We start from the raw sequence: 22,548 nt of genomic DNA, 5'->3' as shown, positions 1-22,548 counted from the left end.
ACGTTGGAAAAAAAGCTCCAAACGAGTGCCGCACTTATCTTCTGCCTCCTATTAATTTCAATTGGAGGTCAGAGGTGGAAACCACTTGAAGACCATCAGCCCCCCACTCACAGAAAAATGACCATCAACCCCCCACTCACAGCAAAATGACCATCAGCCCACCACTCACAGATTCCCCCTGTAGGTAGCGCCACACAGCCCCTTGTAGGTAGCGCCACACAGCCCCTTGTAGGTAGCACCACACAGCCCTTTGTGGGTAGCGCCAGACAGCCCCCTTGTGGGTAGCGTCACACAGCCCCCTTGTAGGTAACGCCACACAGCCCCCTTGTAGATAGCGCCACACAGCCCCCTTGTAGATAGTGCCACACAGCCCCCTTGTAGATAGCGCCACACAGCCCCCTTGTAGATAGCGTCACACAGCCCCCTGTAGGGAGTGCCGCAAAGCCCCCTGTAGGTAGTGCCGCACAGCCCCCTGTAGGTAGTGCCGCACAGCCCCCTGGTAGGGAGTGCCGCAAAGACCCCTGGTAGGGAGTGCCACACAGCCCACAGCCCCCTGGTTGGTAGTGCCCCACAGCCCCCTGGTTGGTAGTGCCACACAGCCCACAGCTCCCTGGTTGGTAGTGCCACACAGCCCACTGGTTGGTAGTGCCACACAGTCCACAGCCCCCTGGTTGGTAGAGCCACACAGCCCACAGCCCCCTGGTAGGTAGTGCCACACAGCCCCCTGGTAGGTAGTGCCACACAGCCCCCTGGTAGGTAGTGCCACACAGCCCTAGTAGGTAGTGCCACGCAGCCCACTGGTTGGTAGTGCCACACAGCCCACAGCCCCCTGGTTGGTAGTGCCACACAGCCCACAGACCCCTGGTAGGAAGTGCCACACTGCCCACAGTCCCCTTGTAGGTAGTGCAAGGACTACGAAATGACTGATAGCTGGCGGGCAATAGACATTCAAAAATGGACAACTGTGCAGGAGCACACAAAATATCCAGCTTTCCCAGCTATCAAATAAATGTGTAGAAATAAACTAAGTTATAACTTTTATTTAGTCTGAGTAAAGGATTAATCCTTTTAGCTAGATTAAATAAAAGTTATATCTTAGTTTATTTCCACACTTTTTTTTGATACCCGGGTAAGCTGGGTATTTTGTGTGCTCCTGCACAGTTGTCCTTTGTAGATAGTGACACACAGCCCACAGCCCCCTGTAGATAGCAACCCCCCTCCTTCCAGTAAAGATAGCGCTACCGTAGCTCCTTGAAGGAGCGGAATCACTGTGTGGCCGGGGATTCCGGTCCTGGAGCGCTGCTTGATGCCTCTGTCCATATATGGACAGTGACATCAGGGAAATCTCCTGAAGCGGAATCCCCGGTCACAGCGTTGCAGACGCTATGATCGTCGATTCCACTCCAGGAGAAGCTCCTGACGTCTGTGTCCATGACGTCATTGGCTTCTCCTGGAGTGCAAGCCCCGATCATAGATTCTGCAATGCTGTGACCGGGGATTCCACTTCAGGAGTTTTCCCTGATGTCACTGTCCATATATGGACAGAGGCATCAAGCAGCGCTCCAGGACCGGAATCCCCAGCCACACGGGGATTCCGCTCCTTCAGGGAGCTACGGTGGCGCTATCCTGGAACAGGGGGGGGGGTTTATATCTACTGGGGGGCACTATAGCAGAGCAAGGGAGGTATCTCCCTGCTCTGCTATCTACTAGCGCCGCTGTAGCTGAAGGGAGCTACAGTGGCGCTAGTAGACACAGCAGAGCAGGGAGATATTTCCCTGCTCTGCTATAGTGCCGTCGCTACCGCTATAGCAGCCACAGCAGCTGCTAGCGGCGCCACCGCCCTCATCCCCGGTGTCACCGCTAGCAGCCGCTATGGCTGCTACAGCGGTAGCCACTAAGTGAAGAAGCGCCCGGGTGTGACTGCAGTTAGTGTGTGTATCCCCGCTAGTAGTTGCAACGGCGCGGGGATACACACACCCGCTGGTGCCTCTCTTGCCATGTGGCGGCTGGCGCCCTGTGCGACCGCACTGGTCGAACATAGCTAAGGCCGGCCATGGCCTCACATTAATAGTAATTAACCCCATCATGTACCTCACACATTAACCCATTATGACTGAGAAACATGATGGGGTTAATTACTATTAATGTGAGGCACATGGAGGTTAAATTCATCATCACACCTCGTGCCTCACATCAGAAAATGGAAGAACTTTTTTTTTATTATTACTGTTGGCAAAGTATCGAATTGGTATCGAAATCGCAATACTAAACGAAGTATCGGTATCGAAGTCTAAATTCTGGTATCGTGACATCCCTACTAGGACCACATGTGGGATATTTCTAAAAACTGCAGAATCTGTTTTACCTTTCTGTGTTGCCGCTGCCACTTTTGATTTCCGACCATGTAAGTACAAAACAGCGTAACTCGCTGAGGTATGCTGATTCTGCAACGCCTAATGAAGTGAATGACAGTTACGGAAGCAGTATAGCTCATCGAGTTATGCTGTATTGTACTTACATGGTCGGAAAACACTAGTGGCAGCGGCAACACAGAAAAGTAGAATGAGGTTTAGGTGGGGCCACGTTCTATCTGACATTTATGGCATATAATGTGGTTATGCTATAAATGGCCCTGATGGGATAATCCCTTTAAATAAGGATTCCTCCTATATAGTATTCAATAAAATATACAGTAGGATCAAGATTCTATTGAGCCTTGTTTATAAATACCACATTTCAGGCACCGATATTTTTTTCTTTTATCTACAGGGTTTTTGTTGGCCATCCTCTCCCAGTTATTCTGCACAAGATCTTCCATGTTTGCAGCTAAGCTTCTCACTCACATGATGGTGGCTTGTTTAGGAACACAGGTAAGATACAACATAATTTATTATTATAGTAAATAATAGTTGTTGTCCTCCAGTCTAACAATGATCTAGACATGGATTGCACTGTATCTTTAACACAGGCTGAAATGTGTGTTATTATAATTATATAATTAACAGCAGTTAAAGGGGTTTTCCACTAAAAACTATTTTCTAACACATAATAAATATCCATTAAACAAACTTATATATACTTGCCATTTGAAAGATCTTGATTTCTTCGAATCGCAGCTTCGATCACGTGACGCTGGTCCCATCGGAATTCAGGACTTCCAATGACGTCTATTTCGTTTTTCGATCTTCTGAGTTTACGGACTAAGTCTTCTTCCCACTTGTTCGCCGAACGGTGCGTCATCAGTGATGTTCCCTCAGTGTCCCTGTTAGTCGACGAGGCATGCAACTTGCGGTAGGGGAGAATAAAAAGTTAGATCTCGGAAAACCCCTTTAACAAGTATGTTGAAAATTATATACATATGGATTATTCGGAATTAGGCTGTGTGGTATTTCCTCTAGTTTTAGGGCACCTGGTGCTTGAGGTCTTTAATAAAACCCTCATATCCTGTTAGAGAAAAGTGGCCTTTCATTCCTATGTTACATTTCCTCTTCTTAGCATTAGTGTCTAAATGAATGGCATTGTAATATCAGCTGTGTCTTTAACCTTCACATTGTGATGTTCTAGTCAAACATTTTTTTAGAATCTGGAAATAGTATCTTAGATTGTAAGTATGAGTTATTCCTTTTTCTGACAGACTCTGTTTACGACAATTGCTTGTTGAAGATGTTTTCCTGAATGGTATTCTAGTTTTGGATACTACCTCTGAATGCACAAAATAAAGTAGCCTATTTTTATTATATGGAGAAGAAAGCAAAAAACTCATGGCGCCACATAGTGCAGATCACCAGATTGTTACATTTTGCTGTGTTACATTGGTTGGGAGTCAAGCCAGGGCCACCAATGCCCTTGTGCCCAATAGAGGCATACGCTTTATTTTATTTTGTATACTTTATTTGTTTGAAGTATTAACATTTGAAATGTAAATTGTGGTCTATTTTGAATTGAATTAAAGAGGCTCTGTCACCAGATTATAAGTGCACTATCTCCCACGTAATCTGATCGGCGCTGTAATGTAGATAACAGTGGTTTTTATTTTGAAAAACGATAATTTTTGAACAAGTTATGAGCAATTTTAGATTTATACTAATTAGTTTCTTAATAGACAACTAGGCGTGTGTTTACTTTTTACCAACTGGGCATTGTGAAGAGAAGTGTATGATGCTGACCAATCAGTGACCAATCAGCGTCATACACTTCTCATTGTTCCAGCCCAGCTTCTTTCACTGCACAATCACACTGTAACAATGGGCTGGAACAATGAGAAGTGTATGAGGCTGATTGGTCACTGATTGGTCACTGATTGGTCATACACTTCTCTGCACAACGCCCACTTGATAAAAAGTAAACACGCCCAGTTGTCTATTAAGAAACAAATTAGCATAGATCTAAAATTGCTCATAACTTGCTCAAAAATTATTGTTTTTCAAAATAAAAACCACTGCTGTTATCTACATTACAGAGCCAATCACATTATGTAGGAGATAGGGCACTAATAATCTGGTGACAGAGCCTCTTTAAGTTCTTTTTCTGAACTCCTATTTTGCATTGAATGAAGTTCTTTTTCTGAACTGCAGTTGCATCACCATGATCGCTTGTGATGTCAGAGTTGAACTTTGACCTATGACTTAGCAGTTTTTTCAAACTTCTTATGCATATGACCACACTGACTATATAAGATGACTGTTTTATGGTACTGCACACCTGCCCTGATGAAGACGCTGGATTAGTCTTTTACAATAAATGTATTTATTTTTGTATTTCAAAACACTGGAACTGCTTCTACCTTTATTACCAGCAGGGCGGTTTATGGTCCACCAATTTTTTCTTCCTGCAAATATTTTTTTTATAGACGGTCCAGCCAGACATTACCAAGGAACATTGGAAAACAAAAATATTGTCCATGTTCCTGTTTATAGGTATATAATCTACAATAGGGATATTTGCCAAAACTAATAAATACTTAACAACTTAGAATTTATTATATGCAAACACAGTGAGTAAAGGGGTATTTCAGTCGTAGCAAGTAGTGGAAGATCGCTAAGATATACTGTCACTTGCTGAAAAGTAGTGGTCTGATTGCCGGGACCCACTGATCATGAGTTTTTTTTTATTTTCATGTTACCTGGATGGGGTAAAGAATTTAGAAGTATCCTTTATTTTAGTCGGTCCCTTCAATCTTGCAATTAGTGGGGTTCCATCAGCCGGACACCTGTTGATCAGCATGTGACGACATATCCTAGCAATATTCTGTCCCGTAGATATAGTACAGCTGTAATACATCTTTAATTGTTGCAATGTGTACCTAATACTACTGTATATACAAAAAGATGTCCAACTTATACCTTCATGATAAATCAGATGATTGTTGTCGGGCTAAGAATGGTGATAAAATATTAAAGACTTGGCATAGTTGGCATTCATTGCTAATACTAAGCATTCTTTCAGGTTAAGTTACACTGAGTTTGAGTTTTTAGTTAAACCCAAGCTGCTTCGGGAACCCCATTGATGTCCAGCCTTTTGTCCTTCATATGTCTGCCAAGTTCTGCACTTCCCATAGTAACTGTCAGCAAATTGTCTCCTCTCTTTCACATTACTCCTCTGCATCGCAGGCCTTGTCTATCTCTGGAATTCCCAGGATGATACGTGAGCTATAGTTTCAAAGTAAAAGCACTTTAGCCTATTAAATTCCAGAATAGTCTAACAAAATCCTTGTGTTTCTTCTTACACTCTGGGACACAGCTAATGTTTATAAGTCACTAGTTAAAAGCATAAAACACAGCAGAGAATGCCGCAGTTGTACTGCAATATTACCGCTATGTTTTGTCACAGGCAGGAAACACTTGGACACTACAGAGTAACTGTATTTTGCCAAAACTTTTGATATGTCATAGAGACATATCGGAAGTTTGATCAGTGGGGGTTTGGGTGCTGAGACCCCCATCATTGCTGAAACAAAAGTGCAGAAACGCCCAGCCGAGCACATTGCAACTTCACCTGTGATCGGTGCTGCTTGTTAAGGTGAAGACCGCCTCCTAGACCTTCTATGTGAGCTTGTATTCAGCCTTACGAGAAGCACCAATGACAACTAAAGGTGCAGTGGGCTTAACTGACCGCCTCTGCACCTTCATTTTTGAGATGGTGGGGGTCTCAGTACTTGGACCCCCACCAATCAAAACTTCTGATACAGGTGTGTCCACCCTTAACTTTGCTTGAATTTGGTTAATTACTCTAATTTCTCATTCAAACCAATTCAATACAGTATCGTTACTTTCCATCAGAAACCCTTGACAGTCTGCAATTCAATCAAAAAGAAGGTCTGGAACTAGCGCTTGATAATAAAAAAGAAGCCTTACAACTTGATCTCATTCTTTTAAAAATTCCAACTGCAAATAGGGGTGGTTGCAAAACAGTTAGCCTACGCGGCCCACGTCCTTACTCATTGTCACGATGCGGGGTGTGGACCCACTGGGCCGTACCGCATAGCAGAAAGGCAGCTGGCCAACGAGGTACAATACAATGTCTATAGTCCAGAAAGGGTACCTGTGGCAATGTAGACAGTAGCGGTGATTCAAGCTTAAGATGAGGCCTCTGGCAGCAGGCAGACACCCGGTGGGTGTAACACAGTAGATGCAGCAGAAGACACTACTCGACTTCAACTCTTGATGGCACAGAGGCACAGTAGCACAGGATACAGGCAGCAGGAACGAGTAACACTAGGAACTGGAAAACACTAGGAGACCATTTGCAAGACAAACTAAGGTAACACAACAACGCTCAGGCAATGATCAAGAGGGCAGAGCCCTTTTTATAGTCCAGCAGCATTCTGGGCTGATTGCAGATTCACTGCAACTTGGCACGTACTGGCCCTTTAAAGCCATGGGCGCGCAACCTGCGGGAGACAGTCACAGAACCAGGAAGTGAGTACCGGCGTGTCTCAGGAGGGCGATGCCGCAGAGAACTCACACGTCCATGGCCGAGGCCGTCAGAGGGTAAGTCAGAACGATGTTCCACGGCCATAATCGTTACACGCATGGCCTGTTATTCACACTACAAACACTGGGTGGCCTTGCATAGCATAGACATCTCTTGACAGATGTTCACAAAATCATGTTTTTTTTCAAAGCTGATTATCTCTGCCACACATCTCCAGATATGTTAAGATATGCGGCAAGATAAGGAAGGTCACATCTGTATGTCTCTATGACATATCAAAAGTTTTGTGAAAGGGCAGTTACTAGTTAATGCAAACTTGCACAGCATATTTATGTACAAAGTGATTTCTACTGTTCAAAAGAAATAAAGGATATAAATTAGATTAGATTATGTGCACAGCATGTCATGTCAACAGAATTATCTTTAACCACTTTCAGTACATGAAGCTTTAGTGCCACTATTTCTTTGAGATTTAAAGAGAACCTGCCACATTCCATGTTATTTCTTAATAAATTACTTATAGTGCCATCAAAACTACCCTTATATGCATTTTATCCTCTAGTTCAAACATACGTCCCTTCAACATAGTCCAGGACTCGGAGCCACCTTTAAAAATTTTCTCAGAGGCCGCTATGTGGATTATTGTCTGTGACGGTGACAGTTTGGGCCATTAGGAGACTAGACTGAGAAAGGTAGCGATAACGATTAGGGTATGTGCACACACACTAATTACGTCCGTAATTGACGGACGTATTTCGGCCGCAAGTCCCGGACCGAACACAGTGCAGGGAGCCGGGCTCCTAGCATCATAGTTATGTACGATGCTAGGAGTCCCTGCCTCGCTGCAAGACAACTGTCCCGTAGTGTAAACATGATTATAGTACGAGACAGTTGTCCTGCAGCGAGGCAGGGACTCCTAGCATCGTACATAAGTATGATGCTAGGAGCCCGGCTCCCTGCACTGTGTTCGGTCCGGGACTTGCGGCCGAAATACGTCCGTCATTTACGGACGTAATTAGTGTGTGTGCACATACCCTTAATTGACAGATGCAGACACTGAAACAGGAGGGATCACACAGGAAAAGGACAGAAATCATGTTACATGTTATATTAGTTTCATGTTGTTTTGCCACTGAACTTAGACTTTGGACTTAGAATTTGGCTGCCCATTTCCATTCGAAAAGTGACGGCAAATGCAAAAACTCTCTTTGAAAGTCTATGGGATATATGGAAACAGGTGACTTGGTGCACTTGACTGTGTCCATATCTCATACAAACTTTAAGGAAGAGTGATGATTCATATACAATATTCTTGGGATCATTGGGGGTCCAAAAAGTCACACCCCAGCGACTTTTTCGGCATATTCATTCTATATTAGTGAAAACACCATTGAAGGTGGCACTACTTAAGTGGATTGTACTTCAGTGGTACAGCCTCTAATTGTGCCATCCTTCCTGAAGGTATACCTTGGCCTAACGAAAAAAAAGCAGTGGCATAATGGAAATATGGTTGACATATCAAGAATGACTTATTTTGCTGTTCTTGCTAAACATCCATTAGTACCGTATCACAATTTATGGTCTATTCTGAGCAATTGTGCTGAACATACAGCATATTATTATGGATTCTGTGTTTTGTAATGTTTTACTATCTTTTCCAAACACAAGCTGATCTGCTGCAAGGCTGGTAGATAATGTATAGTTCTTCTGTCCATATACTGTTTGTTGTGTGCGTCTTATCATGTAAACAGAAATCTGTATTTATTATCATTTGTACATTCTGGACTATGAAGGAGTATTCAAATAGTCGACTATTCACTGTAAAGAAGAAGTCTGCAGTATCTATTCACTGCTGAGGGAAGTGCTTCACATTTTTAAGCATTTGGTGGAAAGCCTACTATGAGCGATGTGCCTCTTCATGATCTCACTTTTCACAATGGCTGCCTCCATTATGTATACATTTAATTGCCGAAATTAAATTACAAATTTGCTACTATAAAAACTTTCAAAAAGTATCAAAATGGATGAGATAAAGTTTTGTATTGTGGCTAGAGATACATTTCTGCACAAAGACTTTACTGTCAGACATACTGTACTCGTATATACTATTACTGAGTCAGTTGGGTGGTTTGACATCACCGGGTCCCAGAAGGCTCCCTCCTTGTTTTCCACAGCCTGCCATTTATGTAATCATGATGCAAATCTATATTAATAGCAGCACAATACCCTACGTAGTTTCTCTGAAGCCTGAGAAAACAAGAGCTGGCTGTAGCACGGAGAGGGGAAGTTGAATATAAACAGTGTTGTGAGAAACTAGTAGAAGAGGAAACACTCCAACCCCGCAATCCATCAGTTTTATCAGATATCCACCCCTCTTCAGTTTATATACTGCTGCCAAGTTCCAATCCGTTCACTGTGCAGCTCCTCAGGGGCTCTTTATTCACATTATCCATTACGTCAGCGACACCCTCCAATGGCTAAGATCATGTTTGTTCAAGTTCCTTTAGTAATAGATTTTGCAATACATGATATAACTATTGTTTGTCTTGGAGGAAATGTGTATGTTGAAAATGTACTAGTAAAGGTGGAGGCTTTGTTATTTTAAAGCAGCACGCCATCTACATAAAACGATATGGAATCCGGTCCACTTTAATAATACATAAAAACACAGAATGTTATCTGTCTGTTTTTACCTAGGGTGTGCATGCAGTCAGCCGCCAATGATAATGGACTGGTTTGCTGTAATGGCCAAATCATCAGGGCTGTATATTTTGGCCGTTATAGGAGAATCCAATCCAGCCACAGGCATCGCTGCATTATCTTTAGTACTGAGTACACCATCAGCAGGCTTATTATTGGGAATATTTTCTAAAAGCTCTGAGCACAAGATGGAGAAAATGGCAGTTCATTTGTCTATAATTTGAGTTTCGGTAAGAGTGACATGTTCTTAATAGAGATGTGTATGCACAATTATATCCTTTATGGGCCTGTTTTTTTTCCCCAGAAACCGTGCCACCCTTGTCCATGGGCTGTGTTTGGTATTGCAGCTCATCTTTATTCAAGTGAATGAAAAAGCAAAAAGTAGAGGCAGCGCTGCAAATTGTGAATAAATAAAGTGGTGTGTTTTATTCACCCCAGCAATGAATAATCCTACTTAATGTGATCTTTCTCCATTGGGTCAGCTGCAATACCAGACTGACCCAATGCACAATAGTGACACTGTAAACACCCCAAAAAACGGCTGAAAATGCGGGGGCTGAACGCTTCCAAACATCCACCCATTGATTTCAATGCGAAAAAAAGTGTTCCGTTCCCACGGGGCGTTTTTTTACCCGGCTGTTTTAAAAAAAACTGTGGCGTAAAAAAACGCCTCGTAAAAAGTAGTGCATATCACTTCTTGAGCCGTTTTTCATTGACTCAATAGAAAAACAGCTCCAAAACCGGCTGCAAAAAACGCTAGTTGCTTAAAAAACGGCTGAAAATCAGGGTCTGTTTTCCCTTGAAAACAGGTCCGTATTTCTAGCTGTTTTTTGTTAATAAGGGTATGTTCACACGGCCTATTTACGGACGTAATTCGGGCGTTTTTGCCCCGAATTACGTCTGAAAATAGCGCCTCAATAGCGCTGACAAACATCTGCCCATTGAAAGCAATGGGCAGACGTTTGTCTGTTCACACGAGGCGTATATTTACGCGCCGCTGTCAAATGACGGCGCGTAAATAGACGCCCGCGTAGAAGAAGTGACCTGTCACTTCTTTGGCCGTAATTGGAGCCGCTATTCATTGACTCCAATGAATAGCAGCGCTAATTACGGCCGTAATTGACGCGGCGTTCAAGCGCCTGCACATGCCGGTACGGCTGAAATTACGGGGATGTTTTCAGGCTGAAACATCCCCGTAATTTCAGCCGTTACGGACCCCCGCCGTGTGAACATACCCTTAGGGTATGTTCACACGGCCAAATTTCAGACGTATACGAGGCGTATTATGCCTCGTTTTACGTCTGAAAATACGGCTCCAATACGTCGGCAAACATCTGCCCATTCATTTGAATGGGTTTGCCGACGTACTGTGCAGACGACCTGTTATTTACGCATCGTCGTTTGACAGCCTTAGGGTATGTTCACACGTAGTCAACAAAAACGTCTGAAAATCCAGAGCTGTTTTCAAGGGCAAACAGACCCTGTTTTTCAGACGTTTTTTGACCAACTCGCATTTTTCGCGGCGTTTTTCGCGCCGTTTTCGCAGCGTTTTTTACGTCCGTTTTTGGAGCTGTTTTCATTGGAGTCTATGAGAAAACAGCTCCAAAAACGTCCAAAGAAGTGTCCTGCACTTCTTTTTACGAGGCGTAATTTTACGCGTCGTAATTGCCGTACGACGCGTAAAATTACGCGTCGTGTGGACAATACAGCGTTATACCCATAGAAAGTAATGGGCAGATGTTTGACAACGTATTTGAGACATATTTCCAGACGTAAAACGAAGCAAAATACGCCTCGTATATGTCTGAAATTTGGACGTGTGAACATACCCTTATGTTCACACGTAGTCAACAAAAACGTCTGAAAATCCAGAGCTGTTTTCAAGGGAAAACAGACCCTGCTTTTCAGACGTTTTTTTACCAACTCGCATTTTTCGCGGCGTTTTTCGCGCCGTTTTTGCGGCGTTTTTTACGTCCGTTTTTGGAGCTGTTTTCATTGGAGTCTATGAGAAAACAGCTCCAAAAACGTCCAAAGAAGTGTCCTGCACTTCTTTTGACGAGGCTGTATTTTTACGCGTCGTCGTTTGACAGCTGTCAAACGACGACGCGTAAATAACAGGTCGTCTGCACAGTACGTCGGCAAACCCATTCAAATGAATGGGCAGATGTTTGCCGACGTATTGGAGCCGTATTTTCAGACGTAAAACGAGGCATAATACGCCTCGTATACGTCTGAAATTTGGCCGTGTGAACATACCCTTAGGGTGTGAACATACCCTATACGTATGTTCACATGTAGAAAAAGAAGTGGCTAAAAATTACGGAACTGATTTCAAGGGAAACCAGCCTCTGATATCAAGGCGTTTTTGAAGCTGAAAATGAATCTTCTTTCCATTTGAAGCTTTTTTTGAGCCATTTTTCATAGTGTCAATGGAAAATCAGCTCCAAAAATGGCTCAAGTAGTGATATGCTAATTCATTTTACAAGGCTGCTTTTTACGGGGCATTTTTTAAGTTCAGCAGCTTGAAGGTATGTTCACACGGAGTGTTTTCAGCCGTTTTTCGGGCCGTAAACGTCCCAAAAAACGGCTGAAAAATCGGAAGCAGAATGCCTCCAAACATCGGGCTGATTGATTTTAATGGAAAAAACTGCGTTCTGTTCCGACAAGGCGTTTTTTTACGCGGCCATCTTTCAAAACGGCCGCGTAAAAAAACGGCCGTGAAAAAGAAGTGCATGTCCCTTCTTGAGCCGTTTTTCATAGACTCCATAGAAATACAGCTCCAAAAACAGCCGTTAAAAATGCTGCGACTTTGATTAAAAGAACGTTTGAAGATCAGGAGCTTTTTTCCCTTGAAAACAGCTCCATATTTTCAGACGTTTTTGAGTTTGTGTGTGCACATACCCTTAGCAAAAAACGTCTGAAATTACGGAGCTGTTTTCAAGGTAAACAGCTCCTGATTTTCAGACGTTTTTTAAGCCACTCGCGTTTTTCACTGCGTTTTTCCCCCGGCGTTTCTGGAGCTGTTTTTCTATAGAGTCAATAAAAAAACGCTCCAAAAGCGGCTCAAGAAGTGACATGCACTTAGTTTTCGTGGGCGTTTTTTTACACGGCCGTTTTTCAAAACGGCCACATAAAAAAACGCCCCATCAGAACAGAACGCAATTTTTCCCATTGAAATCAATGGGCAGATGTTTGGAGGCGTTCTGATTCCAATTTTTCAGGCGTTTTTCTGGACGTTTACGGCCCGAAAAAAGTCTGAAAACACTTTGTGTGCGTATATACTGTGCTTTTCACATGAGGCTTATTTTTAGGGTATTTCCCATTGAATTCAATGGGAAACTGTTTGTAAGCGTTTTGCTAGTGTTTTCCAGGCAGATTTAAAGGTGTTCATGCTCACAAATACGCCTGAAAAAAACGATGTGTGAACATACCCTTACAGTCTTTTTAATTGGAGTGGTTCCACTTTTAGATGCAGTATTGTCTGTGTGTGAAATGTGTTTTTATTCTTTTGAAGGGTGTAGTTATATATTACTGAGATAGACCAGCCCTGCTAGACAGCAGGGACTGAAGTGATGTATAGGGTTAATTCAGTTGATAAATGTTGTTACCACAGATTAGCCATAATATATTGACAAAAGCATTGGGACACCTACACATTACACCTACAGGAGCTTTTATAACATCACATTTTAAATCCATTGACATTAACCCCTTGATGCATTATCACCTGTAAAAATGACAATATACTTCAATACATTAGTATTGCAGTGCATTGTATTCCCTAGGAGGGCTAATAAAATGTGTAAAACAAAAAAGTTAAATAAGTTAGGCTCTGTTCACATCTGCGTTGGGGTCACGTTCTGACGTTCCGTCTGAGCTTTCCATCAGAATGGGGCCCTGAACAGACACAAACGGACATGAACGGAAACCAGGGGCTTTCGTTTCCATCACCATTGATTTAGATCAGGGGTCTCAAGCACGCGGCCCGCGGGCCGCATGCGGCCCCTGGGGCTGTCATCTGCGGCCCGCGGGACACAGAGCCGCTAGTATCGGCTCTGCTCCGAGACTCTGGAATTCCCTGACATCGCTGTCCACATATGAACAGTGATGTCTGGGGCTTCCCCAGAGCCGGAGTCCCGAGCAGAGCGCTGGTGTCGGCTCTGCTCCGGGACTCTGTGGAATTCCCTGACATCGCTGCCCATATATGGACAGTGTGTCAGGGTCTTGCCCAGAGCGGAGCAGAGCGCTGGTGTCGGCTCTGCTCCTGGACTCTGTGGAATTCCCTGACATCGCTTCCACATATGAACAGCGATGTCTGGGGCTTCCCCAGAGCCGGAGTCCCGAGCAGAGCGCTGGTGTCGGCTCTGCTCCGGGACTCTGTGGAATTCCCTGACATCGCTGCCCATATATGGACAGTGTGTCAGGGTCCTGCCCAGAGCGGAGCAGAGCGCTGGTGTCGACTCTGCTCCTGGACTCTGTGGAATTCCCTGACATCGCTGTCCACATATGAACAGCGATGTCTGGGGCTTCCCCAGAGCCGGAGTCCCGAGCAGAGCGCTGGTGTCGGCTCTGCTCCGGGACTCTGTGGAATTCCCTGACATCGCTGTCCACATATGAACAGCGATGTCTGGGGCTTCCCCAGAGCCGGAGTCCCGAGCAGAGCGCTGGTGTCGGCTCTGCTCCGGGACTCTGTGGAATTCCCTGACATCGCTGCCCATATATGGACAGTGTGTCAGGGTCCTGCCCAGAGCGGAGCAGAGCGCTGGTGTCGGCTCTGCTCCGGGACTCTGTGGAATTCCCTGACATCGCTGCCCATATATGGACAGTGTGTCAGGGTCTTCCCCAGAGCGGAGTCCCGGGCAGAGCGCTATTATCGGCTCTGCTCCGGGACTCTGGGGAAGCCTCTGACATCGCTGTCCATACATCGACAATGATGTCAGGGGATTCCCCAGAGCAGGAGTCCCAGTGATGTCAGGAGCACAGCTGGAGTCCCAGGAAGAGCCTACTAGCGCTCTGCCTGGGACTCCAGCTCTGGGGTTGCCCCTGACATCTCTGTCCATATATGGACAGTGATGTCAGGAGCAGAGCTGGAATCCCAGGCAGAGTGCCAGAAGCTACTCTGCTCCGGGACTCCAGCTCTGAGCAAGCCCCTGACATCACTGGGGCAGCCTCTACAGAGGGCACCGGGGCAGCCTCTACAGAGGGCACTGTGGCAGCCTCTACAGAGGGCACTGTGGCAGCCTCTACAGAGGGCACTGTGGCAGCCTCTACAGAGGGCACTGTGGCAGCCTCTACAGAGGGCACTTTGGCATTATCTACAAGTGGGTGTGCGGCAGTATCTGAAGAGGACACTGGCCTTATCTAGGGGTGTGTTGTATTATCTACAGAGGGCACTGTGGCCTTCTCTACAGAGGGCACTGTGGCCTTCTCTACAGAGGGCACTGTGGCCTTCTCTGCAGAGGGCACTGTGGCCTTCTCTGCAGAGGGCACTGTGGCCTTCTCTACAGAGGGCACTGTGGCCTTCTCTACAGAGGGCACTGTGGCCTTATCTAGGAGTGTGTTGCATTATCCACAGAGGGCACTGCTGCAGCATCCACAGAGGGCACTGCGGCAGCATCCCCAGAGGGCACTGCGGCAGCATCCACAGAGGGCACTGCGGCACTATCTAAAAAGGGGCTGCCCAATCTTGACATGTGTGCTAACTGAGCCGCCGGACTGCATTTAGCGACACTTAAACTGGAAAGCTGGATTGTTGAAATAAGCACGTGGAGAACTATCTCAAATTTTAAACCTAGCGCTATTATTATAGTAATGTAGTATTATAGTAGTTCAAATAACTAATTGATTAACAATAATTTTGTATTGTATCAAATTTGAAAGTAATGCGGCCCGTCAACTTCCCATTTTTTCTATATGCGGCCCACTTACCCAGCCGAGTTTGAGACCCCTGATTTAGATGGTGACGGATCCGGTGCCCATGGTTTTCGTTTGTCTCTGTTGTGCACCGGATCCGTCATTTTTCCGGAAGCAGTAGTTTAGTCGACTAGTCCCCCTTTGAAGCTTAAACAGCTCCCACTCCTGGGAAAGCTGGACCTGCAGTGTGGCTTTTTAAGCCGCAGCGTGTCAATGTATTCTGTGGAATCGGCGCTCCTCTGTTGCGGAAATGCTGCGGTTCTGCCGCAAAAATCACAAATGAGAAAAAAAAAAGGTACTTTTTTAAATTGATAAAGTTTAGACTTGCCCCGGCCGTAGTTTAGGGTGACGCGATCCTCTATTCTTAGCGCAGCCCGGCCTCCTGTCATGACGTTTCATCCCATGTGACTGCTGCAGCAGTCACATGGTCTACAGCGTCATCCCAGGAGGCGGGGCTACATTCAGAAGAGAGAGACGCGTCGCCCTAAACTACGGCCGGGGCAAGTCTAAACTTTTTTTTCCCTACAGGATTCCTGCAGGGGAAACGCCTCACGAAACCTGCGCCACTATTTGGTGCGGTTTTGCTGGCAGAATTCCCTGCGGCTACCGGGGCGGATAAGCTGTGTAGTTTTACTCAGCATATCCGCCTAGTGTGTCCCTTATGATGTCGCTCCTGGAGCTGCTGCCGGTCTCTAAATAGGCAGTTGGTCCAGTAGAATTTGGAATTATTTTTTTTGGTGAACCAGCTTAAAAAAATACAAAACTTTTGTGTTAGGGCCTGTTCACATCACCGTTTGCTTCCGCTCTGGGGTTCCGTCTGAGGTTTCCGTCGGGTGAACCCCGCAACGGAAAGTGAAAGTGACAGCACAGCTTTCGTTGATCTCAATGGTGACGGAAACATCGCTAATGGTTTCCGTTCATCACCATTCCGGCTGGTTTTCGGACGGAATCAATAGCGCAGTCGACTGCGCTAATGGTGACGGAAACGGAAGCTGTGCTGTCACTTTCACTTTCCGTTGCGGGGTTCACCCGACAGAAACCTAAGACGGAACCCCGGATTGGAAGCGAACGGTGATGTGAACAGGCCCTAACACAAAAGTTTTGTATTTTTTCAAGCTGGTTCACAAAAAAAAAGAATTCCAAATTGTACTGGACCAACTGCCTATTTAGAGACCGGCAGCAGCTCCAGGAGCGACATCATAAGGAACACACTAGGCGGATATGCGGAGTAAAACTCCACAGCTTATCCGCCCCGCTAGCCGCAGGGAATTCTGCCAGCAAAATCGCACCAAATAGTGGCGCAGGTTTCGTGAGGCATGTCCGCTGTGGGAATCCTGCAGAGAAAAAAAAGTTTAGACTTGCCCCGGCCGTAGTTTAGGGCGACACGTCTCTCTCTTCTGAACGTAGCCCCGCCTCCTGGGATGACGCTGTAGACCATGTGACTGCTGCAGCGGTCACATGGGATGAAACGTCATGACAGGAGGCGGGGCTGCGCTAAGAATAGAGGATCGCGTCACCAGGACTACGGCCGGGGCAAGTCTAGACTTTTTTCTAAATTTAAAAAAGTGCCTTTTTTTTTTTCTCATGTGTGATTTTTGCGGCAGAAGCGCAGCATTTCCGCAACAGAGGAGCAGCGATTCCACAGAATACATTGACACGCTGCGGCTTAAAAAGCCACACTGCAGGTCCATTTTTTTTGCAGCGTGTGGATGAGATTTGTTCTAATCTCATCCACTCGGCTGTGACTGTAATACACTGCGGATTTACCACAATAAAATGTGTTGCATAAAATCCGCAGTGTTCATGCCTAGTGTGTTCCTACCCTAAGGCCGGATTCACACAAGCGTGTGCTTTTTGTGTGCGCAAAAACGTGGCGTTTTGCGCATGCAAAAGGTCCATAACAGCTCCGTGTGTCAGCAGCGTATGATGCGCGGCTGCGTGATTTTCGCGCAGCCGCCATCATTATGACACTATTTGTATGTTTGTAGCACGTGGTGCTTTTCTGTTTTCATTCATAGTTTATACTGCTGCGGAAGTGCTGGGCGGGATTTTCACGCACCCATTGACTTCAATGGGTGCGTGATGCGCCAACCACGCACAAATATAGGACATGTCGTGAGTTTTACGCAGCGGACACACGGACACACGCTGCGTGAAAATCACTGACAGTCCGCACGGCCCCATAGAGTAACATAGGTCCGTGCGAGGCGCGTGAAAATCACGCACGTTGCACGGACGTATTACACGTTCGTCCTAATAAGCCCTAACAATAAGGCCCAGTTCACAGAGTTTTTGGGCCTTGATATTGACTCGGACACTGCGTCAGAATCAGCACCAAACAACTTCCAAAACCGCCTCCCATTGATTTAATCTGAAATCAATGGGAGCCAGTCGCGGAAAAAAGAAAAAGCAGCACGTCCTTTCTTGCCGCGGTTCTGCCTCTGACCTCCCATCGAAATCAATGGGAGGCAGAAAATGCATTTTTCGCTGCGTTTTTTTGTCTGCTGTCCTCAATCGCCACGGGCAAAAAACGCGGCAAGATAGTGTGGGCAGGTCAAAATCTGCCTCAAAATTCGGTGCGTGGTTCCAGGCGGTCGCCGGTGCGCATGCGCGGGAGTTTTCGGGTGCGCGCGATTGGTCGGCGGTGTTTGACGGCCCCCATGCTACCCAGGGCCGCTATCAGGGGGGGTATTAGGTTTGGCCGGGCCTCTCACATCAGTACCCCTAATTGAAAGGGGGGCCCGCAGCTCATGACATTCTTTTGGTGAAAAAAACGGGCCCCATTGCAGGGGCCTGTTTTTTTTTCTACCAAAGGCAAGTCGCGGCAGTTTGCCGGGCCCCCCTTTAAATTAGGTTTGGCCAGGCCTCTCACATCAGTACCCCTAATACCCCCCCTGATGGCGGCCCTGGGCACCATGATATAGTGCTGGACGGAGTACCGTTAACAGGCGGTGCCACGGTAGGGGGGCCCAGAAAATTTAGCTGTAGGGGGCCCTGAAATTCCTGATGGCGGCCCTGACTAGCATAGCACTATTAGGGCATGTCATAGATCTGTGTCTAGGGGGTTATCCTGTTTGGGTCTTCAGGATTGGATATGCCATAAATGTCTGACTAGTGAGTGTACAACCTCTGGGGCTCCCACTGATCCCAAGAACATGGGTGCCCAGTTTAAGTTCCCAGCTGAGAAGTGGCTGAACATGCCTGATCACTCACATTTATTCAATGCAGGTTTATGATGACAAAATTTGTATACAGGAGGGATCCCTGTTTGCTGAATATTTTCTGCTCCCACTCTTCATCTTCTTCCTTCTTTTTGGTCATGCAGTGTCTACACTATGGAACCAACCATGTTTTGCTTACGTGACCAATTTTACTATTCACCTCATTAAAATGTCAAGTTTTCCCAACATCATAAATATGTCTACTATCTTTTTTTTTTTTTAATTTTGTTTTATTTAAAGTGTTGCAAACAGGATAAATATACATATCAACATAGGTTATCAATGCACAAACCATAAGATATAACCGAGCATAGACATCAGAAATATTTGAAGTGCAATAGCAACATTTCCAAAGAAGTTTACAGTTATAAACCAAGAACAAAACGTTTTGTCCGTGCCACCTTACAGTACATGCTCAAAAACAGAACAATATATAGCCATCATAACAGATAAGAAAAATAATTAGAAGAGATCTCAAGGAACTCGTCAAGAGTGTCCCATATCAATAGAATCAGTAGTGTCCAACCAGAAGCCCCAAATTTTCCGGAACTTATCAGGACAGCCCTATGTTGATACATTTGTTTTTCATAGGGTATAACAGTATTCACCAGCGTCTTCCATTGTGAAAGCGATGGCGGCCCGTCCGCCATCCAATGTATAGCTATAATTTTCCTAGCTAAAAATAAAGATTCTCTCAAAAATATGCGTGAATAATGAGTCCACTGATCTTCATCTAAAATACCCAGCAATGCAATCTTGGGAGAAAGAGGTAAAGGAATTGGTAAAAGGGATGTGAGAAAGTTAAAGACATGTAACCAAAAATGTGGAAATATAAGGGCAATCCCACATAAGGTGCCAAAAATCCGCCTCTAAACCAAAACATCTGTGACATGCCGAGGTGGGCATTCTGCCCATTCTTTGTAGTTTGGCAGGTGTTAAATATGCCTGGTGAATAATATACAATTGAATCAATTTATTATTAATTGCCGGAGAGACTGTTAAATGAGAATTTAGAAGCTCTGTCACCAGATTCTCAAATCCCTTTCTCCTATTGCATGTGATCGGCGCTGCAATGTAGATAACAGCAACTGTAAAGGATCTGCCGGACAAAGCTTCTGTCTCGACGCCCGTGGGTAATCAGTCTGCACCTGCTCCTATGTCTGTGACACTGACTCCATCTTCCACCACTCAGGATGGCAGGCTTAGGAGTGGGAGAGCCTATCACAGCCTGGCCAGACGGAGCTAGCTTCCGCCCACTGTCTATTTATACCTGCCTTTCCTGTTCCTCCTTTGCCTGTGATTCTGCTCTGCTTGTTTCCTGGCTCTTCTGCTGCTGCTTGAACTACTGATCCTCTGCTTGTTATTGACCTTGGCTTTACTGACCACTCTCCTGCTCAGCGTTTTGTACCTCGTGCACTCCTGGTTTGACTCGGCTCGTTCACTACTCTCGTTGCTCACGGTGTCTCCGTGGGCAGCTGCCCCGTTTCCCTAGCAACTTTGTACCCTTGTCTGTTTTGTCTGTCGTGCACTTACTGAGCGTAGGGACCGTCGCCCAGTTGTACCCAGTCGCCTAGGACGGGTCGTTGCAAGTAGGCAGGGACTGAGTGGCGGGTAGATTAGGGCTCACCTGTCTGTCTCCCTACCCCGTCATTACAGTACGTTTTTGTTTTTTTTTAAATGTTCATTTTTGGCCAAGTTATGAGCTATTTTATATATATGCAAATGAGCTTTGAAATGGACAACTGGGCGTTTTTTTTTCGTTATGTCCAACAGGGCGTGTATTGTGTTTTTAACTGGGCGTGTTTACGTGTATGACGCTGACCAATCAGTGACCAGTCAGCATCATACACTCCTCTACATTTATTTACACAGCAGCGATGTGCAGCCACATAAACAGAGATTAACGTTAATCAAGTGTCCTGATAATGAATACACATGGTCATCCAGCCTGGACCTCTATTGTATTCAGAATCCTGACACTTCTGAATCTTTTCTTTGAGATTTCTAGCAAGGGAAATGAAATCTCGCGAGATTACGGAGGTAAACGAGATTAGTTTCACTTGCTGGAAATCTCACAGAAAAGATTCAGAAGTGTCAAGATTCTGAATACACATGACGTCCAGGCTGGATTTCATGTGTATTCAATATCAGGGCACTTGATTAACGTTAATCTCTGTGTATGTGGCTGCACATCACTACTGTGTAAATAAATGTAGAGGAGTGTATGATGCTGACTTGTCACTGATTGGTCAGCGTCATACACGTAAACACGCCCAGTTAAAAACACAATACATGCCCAGTTGGACATAACGAAAAAAAAACGCCCAATTGTCCATTTCAAACCTAATTTGCATATATATAAAATAGCTCATAACTTGGCCAAAAATGAACGTTTAAAAAAAACAAAAAACGTTACTGTTATCTACATTGCAGCGCCGATCACATGCAATAAGAGATAGGGATTTGAGAATCTGGTGACAGAGCCTCTTTAAGACATCATTTTTATCATCAGGAGTAAGATCAGGGATTTGTAGTAACCACCTATCCTATACCGGCAAAGGTGTGGAGGACACCTTTGCCGACAACAAATGAGTGTAAAGGCAGATATGAGCCCTCTGGGGCCCTGTGATTTTAATATGCCCATCAGGGGATATATAGATATAGTGATAGTATAAGGTGGGAATTGAGATTGGAAAGCGTGGCAGAGCTGAAAGTAGCGGTACCATTGCAAATTAGGGAGACCGTGTAGCTCCCGCAACTGAAGCAAAGTGAGAAACGACCCCTCCCTAAACACATCTCCTACCATCGTCACTCCCCTTCTCTGCCAAAACTGAGGCTCAGGCATGGTGAAGAAAGATGGTAAAGTAGGGTTATGCCACAAAGGTAAATCTTTAAGAGTATCTCTAAAATGCAGTACAGTCTTAGAAGCTCACCATACCAGTAATGCTACCTTATGCAGAGGAAGTACCTCAGTCGACCGATTAAATTGAGGGTATTCTAGGTAGCTAATTAGACTTTTACCAGTCACCAGGGAAGCCATCATGCGAGTCGAGGCCAAGGAAAACACATCTAGAAACCAATCCTTCAATCCCCGCAACTGGCCCGCTAGGTAGTATAAGTATAGATCCGACAAAGCCATTCCACCATCTACTTTGGGACACTGTAGAGTAGCCAATTTAAGTTTAGATCTGGAGGAGCCCCATACAAACGTAATAATTAAGGAATTCAGGGAGCGAAAATAAGACTCGGGAACCGAAACCGACATATGCTGTAATATGTACAAACATTTCAGCTGAATGACCATCTTAATAAGGTTAATGCGTCCTCCCACCGACAGAGGCAGTTTAGACCACAATTTCAATCTAGTTTCTACATGGGTCAAAAGTGGATCAATAGAATTGGACTTCATTTCAGTATGATTAAGAACCATAACAACTCCTAAATATGTAAATTTGGTGACCACGGCCAAGCCACATTGTGAAACCAAGGGGTCTAATGTCGGGTTAAGAGCTGTATACATTATAGCAGATTTCTGCCAATTAGCCCTCAGCCCAGAATATTGCGAAAAAGTATCTAGCAAGCGGACAGCGTGACCAAAAGACTCATGAGGGCTGCGCAGGAAAAGGACCATATCGTCAGCGTACAGACCTACCACAGCAGTCCCTCCCTCCCACTGCACACCAGTTACCATAGGGCAGGATCTCAATCTAATAGCTATAGCTTCAATGGCAAGAGCAAACAAAACCGGTGAGAGGGGACATCCCTGCCGCGTACCCCGTGC

At 45.3% G+C, this 22,548-nt stretch overlaps 1 protein-coding gene across 1 annotated transcript in view; it reads left to right on the top strand.

Annotated features, from left to right (window-relative positions):
- The window catches only part of ADGRV1 (adhesion G protein-coupled receptor V1), a 681,209-nt gene that overhangs the window by 441,482 nt on the left and 217,179 nt on the right, over nucleotides 1-22,548 (top strand). Inside the window, exon 84 of the mRNA XM_075837359.1 lies at nucleotides 2,770-2,870. Coding sequence (XP_075693474.1) covers nucleotides 2,770-2,870 — 101 coding nt within the window. The remainder of the gene's footprint in view (nucleotides 1-2,769; nucleotides 2,871-22,548) is intronic.

Source organism: Rhinoderma darwinii, chromosome 1 (assembly GCF_050947455.1).
Source record: "Rhinoderma darwinii isolate aRhiDar2 chromosome 1, aRhiDar2.hap1, whole genome shotgun sequence".
NCBI lineage: Eukaryota > Metazoa > Chordata > Amphibia > Anura > Rhinodermatidae > Rhinoderma > Rhinoderma darwinii.
The sequence above is the reverse complement of the archived record's forward strand: the minus strand, read 5'-3'. Positions and strand labels throughout refer to the sequence as shown.